Source organism: Colobus angolensis, unplaced genomic scaffold (assembly GCF_000951035.1).
Source record: "Colobus angolensis palliatus isolate OR3802 unplaced genomic scaffold, Cang.pa_1.0 Scaffold157, whole genome shotgun sequence".
Classification (NCBI taxonomy): Eukaryota; Metazoa; Chordata; class Mammalia; order Primates; family Cercopithecidae; genus Colobus; species Colobus angolensis.
The window spans coordinates 1,203,491-1,209,762 of record NW_012114677.1 but is presented as its reverse complement, the minus strand read 5'-3'; the positions used below and the strand labels follow the sequence as shown (position 1 = coordinate 1,209,762).

The window sequence follows — 6,272 nt, the reverse complement described above, 5'->3', positions numbered from 1 at the left end:
TATACTTTAAGTTCTAGGGTACATGTGCATAACGTGCAGGTTTGTTACATATGTATATTTGTGCCATGTTGGTGTGCTGCACCCATCAACTCGTCAGCACTCATCAACTCATCATTTACATCAGGTATAACTCCCAATGCAATCCCTCCTCCCTCCCCCCGGCCAATTTTTAATGTTTCGTAAAGACGGGGTCTCACTATGTTGCCCAGGCTGGTCTCAAACTCCTGGGCTCAGATGATCCTCCCACCTCGGCCTCCCACAGTGCTGGTATCATAGGTGTGGGCCCCGCACCCAGCCCTTCTGTTGGGTTTTTCTTTCCCTCAGCAACATTTTACAGCACTCCGTGGACAGCACTTGCGTATCTTTTTCCAAATTTATCCCTAAGTAGTTCATTTCGGGGGGTGCCATACCGTTCAAACCTTCTCTGACTACTCATTACCATAGTGAAGGACAACTGATGTTCACACCATTTGTGAATAAAGAGTTTTCCTTTTTCCTTTCTGATCTATATGGTTTTGTTTTCTGTATCCAACTGCCCTGACTGAAACCCCCAGGCTGATGCTGAGCTCAGACACCAGCTGATGCTGAACTGAGGACAGATACCCTCATCAGCGTCTTACCACTGAGGGTGATGGCAGCTAGAGGTGTTTCTGCAGATGCTTTTGACTGGGCTGAGAAAGCTGCCCACGTGTGCAGGACATCTGCGAATCAGGAACAGATACTGGATTCTGCCATATGCTCTTTCTGCAGCTACCGAGATAAAACATTCCCAGCGTTTCTAATTTAGTTGGTTTTTTTTTTTTTTTTTTTGAGACGGAGTCTCGCTCTCTTGCCCAGGCTGGAGCGCAGTGGTATGATCTCGGCTCACTGCAAACTCCGCCTCCTGGGTTCACACCATTCTCCTGCCTCAGCCTCCCAAGTAGCTGGGACTACAGGTGCCCACCACCGCACCCGGCTGATTTTTTATATTTTTAGTAGAGACGGGGTTTCACCGTGTTAGCCAGGGTGGTCTCGATCTCCTGACCTCGTGATCCACCTGCCTCGGCCTCCCAAAGTGCTGGGATTACAGGCGTGAGCCATCGCGCCCGGCCAATTTAGTCTGTTAATATGGAAATTACATTTAAAAAAATTTTGGCCAGGCGCAGTCTCTCAAGCCTATAAACTCAGCACTTCAGGAGGCCGAGGTGGGAGGATCGCCTGAGGCCAGCAGTTCGAGACCAGCCAGGCCAACATGGTGAAACCCCGTCTCTACTAAAAATACAAAAATTAGCCGGGTGTGGTGGTGGGCACCTATAATCCCAGCTACTCGGGAGGCTGAGGTAGGAGAATCACTTGAGCCTGGGAGGTCAAGGCTTCAGTGAGCCGAGGTCATGTCTCTGCACTCCAGACTGGGCAAGAGAGTGAGATCCCATTTAAAAAAAAATAAAAAATTCAAGCCAATTTGTATTTTTTGGACAAATCCCATGTAATCATGATTCTTTTTACATAATAGTTCTATTTGATTTGCTAAAAAGTTTATTTATTTATTTATTTTTTTGAGACAGAGTCTCACTCTGTCGCTCAGGCTGGAGTGCGGAGGCACAATCTCTGCTCACTACAAGCTCTGCCTCCCAGGTTCACGCCATTCTCCTGCCTCAGCCTCCTGAGTAGCTGCGACTACAGGCGCATGCCACCATGTCTGGCTGATTTTTTGTATTTTTTAGTAGAGACAGGGTTTCACCATGTTAGCCAGGATGGTCTCAATCTCCTGACCCCGTGATCCGCCCACCTCGGCCTCCCAAAGTGTTGGGATTACAGGTGTGAGCCACTGCGCCTGGCCCCAAAATGTTTTTTATGGCTAGGCACGGTAGCTCACCCCTGTAATCTTAGCACTTTGGGAGGCTGCGGCAGGAAGATCACTTGAGGTGAGGCGTTTGAGACCAGCCTGGCCAACATGGTGAAATCCCATCTCTACCAAAAATACAAACATTAGCCAGGTCTGGTGGTGTATGGCTGTACTCCCAGTTACTTGGGAGGCTGAGGCAGAAGAGTCGCTTGAACCTGGGAGGCAGAGGCTGCAGTGAGCCGAGATGGCATCACTGCCCTCCAGCCTGCGAGTTTAAGATGGAAGGCACCAGGAGGCATCCCTTGTAGGCAGCATAGGTGCCTGGAGGCTGCACCTCACAGGCTGGCATGGGGAGTCTGAAGATGCCGCAAGCCCAGATCACCCCACAGGAGGTGACAGCAGGTTGGGCCTGTGGAGAAGGCTTCACCTTGAGGGGCCACATTGCCCTCCATTGTCTGGGCAAGCTGACAAAGGGCCCTGAAACCTGCCGACCAGCATCTCTACCTGCCACACTGTGGGCCAGGGTGCCAAGTTCCTGGCAGCCTCAGCCGCCATGCACCCAGGCACAGTGCGGAGCCCAGCCGGACTCACTCTCTTCCCAACCACCAAGCCTCCTAGGGGCCCACTGGCCTCATCCTCAACCCCTTGCACCATCTCCTCTCACTGAGGGCTATAGGTGCCCCAGCTAACCTGTCCCCATCCCTGCCCCACAACTGTCCACAAAGCCAGGCCACGCCCTCCTCAGCCTCTAGTGCCCCAGAACCTGCCTCATTACCTTCAAGCCCTCCAGCACGGGGGCAGTGTCCTTCAGGGTCTCTGACCGCAGGACTGTGTCAGACACTTCTGGCTGCAGCTCAGCCCCTAGCCTTTGGGGAACGGCTACCACACGTTCGGGCTCAACATCCTTCTGAAAGGCAAGGGGACACCGGCCCGGCGCCCACCGTCACACAGAAGCAGCCTTCTCAATCCCCGATGCTCAGAATGGATGGCAGAGGCCACATTGGGAGCAGGCCTGCTGGTGACAGTGAGCAGCACACCTGCCACAGGAGGTCCCTAGGGAGGCTCCATGCAGCTGCCAGGTCACCTAGGGCCCTCTCTGGAACAGCCTAGAGTACCTCACCCATCTCTGGTCTCCCCATGACTCCACCAAGCTGTCCTGTCACTTGCAGAGCAGGAGGCTGAGGCTGTGGGTGGGCACCATGCATGTGACCCAAGAGGACCACAGGGCCCGCGTTGAAGAGGAGCCCAGAGCCTGTGGGAGCCAGAGGCTCCTCTGCCAGCGCCCCTCACAGCAAGTCTCTGAGGAGAGAGTGGGCACTGCCGTGTGCTAAGCTTGCCCCTCTGAGACGGCTAAGGTACATCTCCCATGAGCGCCACCGTGGCCATCAGGGAGTCCCAATGTCAGAGTTGCAGCCCCCACACCCGGGCACCCTGTCTCCCTGACCACTCCAGGGGGAAATAAAAGTGCAGGACAGAGCTATAGGGCCACGCACGTGGGGCACCAAGCACACAGGAGGCCAAGACTGTGGGCTTGTGGAGTTTCTAGGGAGGCTGGGTCAGGACAGCCTCATGCCCCACGGAGCAGGGCCACCGCTTACCGCCGCCTCCGAGCGCTTCTGCAGCTCCTTCTCGCGGTGCTCCTGCTGGATGGCCGCCTCCTCTTGCAGCGTGGCCTCCAGCTTGGCCTTGTTGTCCACCTGCTCGCCCTCCACCTCGGCTGCTTTCACCTGCGCTTCCTTTGCCTTCAGAAGAGGGTACACCTGTGGGTGAGCCCCAGAAGCCGCCAGAAGCCCCTGCTGCCCCAATCTCTGTCCTCTGCCCTGGGTCCTCTGCCCCTGTCACTAGCTGGGCTTCATACACAGGACAGAAGGCACTGCCGAGGTGCCGCCTGCAACTGCTGGGAATCCTCTGGGCCACCCTTTGTGCTCGCCTGGTGACTCCTGACGTGCAGGGAAGGAACACAGGCCCTGCTGACACAGCTCCACGGGCCGCAGCACAGATCCACAGCAGCCAACATGTGGCCAGGTCAGGACCCCACGGGGGATGGCAGGCAAGGGGCCGACGAAGAGGGAAGGAAGGAAGGGGACAGGTGGCTGGGTGGGGGCAATAGCGAGGGGGTAGAGGGGAGGTTGTGTGGGTGGGGGGCTCGTTGCCCATGGTTGAGGAATGAGTGCTCTTGCACGCCTCCCCCGACCACAGAAGAGCCACCCCAGAAGAGCAGGGCCAGCTATGAAGAGATGAGGTGAAAGGGGTCTCCGACAGCACGTACCACAATCTCTGGGAGGGTCTGCAGTGTGGACTTGAGCTGGTCGGCTGGAGAGAGGGTGTCCGGGAGGTACATGGCCCGGGACAGGATGAGGAGCGATGTGGGGATTTCCTGATGCAGGTGCAGGTCCAGCCACTGCAACCAAAGCCACATTCAGCAGATGAGCAGCCCCTCAACCCCACCACCAACACAGCAGGTCAACTCATCTCATCACCAGAAGAGCCCTCAGAGAAGATGGTGTCTCAAGTTCTAAAAGGTCTATTTGTTGCTCTGCTGTGTGACCCGATGATGGCCTTAGTAAACAAAACACCAGACAGGCTCAGGGGTCAGCAGCCCCCACAGTGAGGACCCCAAGGGCCTCAAAACAGGGCACCAACTCTTCACTTAAAAACACCCCAGGGGGCCGGGCGCGGTGGCTCAAGCCTGTAATCCCAGCACTTTGGGAGGCCGAGACGGGCGGATCACGAGGTCAGGAGATCGAGACCATCCTGGTGAACACAGTGAAACCCCGTCTCTACTAAAAAAATACAAAAAACTAGCCGGGCGAGGTGGCGGGCGCCTGTAGTCCCAGCTACTTGGGAGGGTGAGGCAGGAGAATGGCGTAAACCTGGGAGGCGGAGCTTGCAGTGAGCTGAGATCCGGCCACTGCACTCCAGCCTGGGCGACAGAGTGAGACTCCGTCTCAACAAAACAAAACAAAACAAAAAAAAGCCCCCCAGGGGCTGGGCACGGTGGTTCACGCCTATAATCCCAGCACTTTGGGAGGCCCAGGTGGGCGGATCACCTGAGGTCAGAAGTTAGAGACCAGCCTGGCCAACATGGAGAAACCCCATCTCTACTAAAAATACAAAAATTAGTCAGGCACTGTGGGGCATGCTTGTAGTCCCAGCTACTTGGGTGGCTGAGGCACAAAAATTGCTTGAACCAGGGAGGCAGAGGTTTTATCGAGCTGAAATCGCACCACTGCACTCCAGCCTGTGTAACAGAGCAAGACTCTGTCTCAAACAAAGAAACAAAACCAGCCCAGGTCAACATAGAATGGGCCCACAGAGGCAGTGCCACGGAGGCCGGTCAGCACTCAGGCCCCCGCAGGCTCTGCACAGGCCAGGTTCTGGGACTGGCTGCTTGAGTGACACCAAGACAATCTCCAAATGGGCAAGAAAGACCGTGACAATGTTTGGAGACAAACTGAACATGGGGCAAAACATGAGAACAAACCCTAAGAGAAGAAAGGCAACGCTGAGAGGTGGGTAGAGAAGGAAAGTGTGAACACATGACACTCAGGCCCCCAATGCACCACTCCCCTGGGGGCTGAGGGGCCTGGGCAGGGACGGCATCTGCCCCCCACCCCCCGCTCAGATGCCCCTGTGTGTGTGGCCCATGTCCCCATGGAGCTCCAGAAGGCTGGGCAGAGTGCTAGGGAGGTTAGCACCCATGCCAGACACAGAGAAGGCTCTGCTGGGGAATCCGATGGAAGACGCAGCTGTGGAAGGCAGGGGGTGTCACAGGATCACGCCATAAATACCGTCTGTGTCGAGAGGGGAAGTGTGTTCATACACCTTCATCTACACTTGCAGGTTGTGTGAAAAACCCGGCAGGAGGATGACGACCAACAAGGGCACGCCAGTGCCAGGGCACTGGGAGGAAACTGGCTGGAGCCCTGCACCCCTTAACCTTTCCATGTAAGAGTGAGTGGCCGGGGCCACCACTGCCTGACCTACAAGCCACTTGATCTGACGGCATTGGGAACAGGCACCTGCTCAGGGCACGGCCAAGAGAAGGGGCACCTACAAGCCACTCGATCTGACGGCATTGGGAACCAGGCACCTGCTCAGGGCACGGCCAAGAGAGGGGGCAGCTCCAGACATCAGACCACGCCATGCCACCCAAACCTTCCACGGCCCCAGTTCAGAAAGAATCAAAATGTGAAATGTCCGACATCTCAGAGGTGAACTCTAGTCCTCATCTGACTACAGATAAACTAAAAGCAAACAAGAAAAAATCAAAGCAATATTCAAAAGGCAATGGAAGGCCGGGCGCGGTGGCTCAAGCCTGTAATCCCAGCACTTTGGGAGGCCGAGACGGGCAGATCACAAGGTCAGGAGATCAAGACCATCCTGGCTAACACGGTGAAACCCCGTCTCTACTAAAAAAATACAAAAAACTAGCCGGGCGAGGTGG

General features: G+C 55.7%; 1 protein-coding gene across 1 annotated transcript in view; it reads right to left on the bottom strand.

The window, feature by feature from the left end:
• Nucleotides 1–6,272, bottom strand: part of LETM1 (leucine zipper-EF-hand containing transmembrane protein 1) — a 43,101-nt gene that overhangs the window by 6,908 nt on the left and 29,921 nt on the right. The window contains exons 9-12 of the mRNA XM_011936824.1: nucleotides 4,095–4,226; nucleotides 3,424–3,567; nucleotides 2,601–2,732; nucleotides 2,115–2,234 (exon numbers count right to left, since the gene is read on the bottom strand). Coding sequence (XP_011792214.1) covers nucleotides 2,115–2,234; nucleotides 2,601–2,732; nucleotides 3,424–3,567; nucleotides 4,095–4,226 — 528 coding nt within the window. The remainder of the gene's footprint in view (nucleotides 1–2,114; nucleotides 2,235–2,600; nucleotides 2,733–3,423; nucleotides 3,568–4,094; nucleotides 4,227–6,272) is intronic.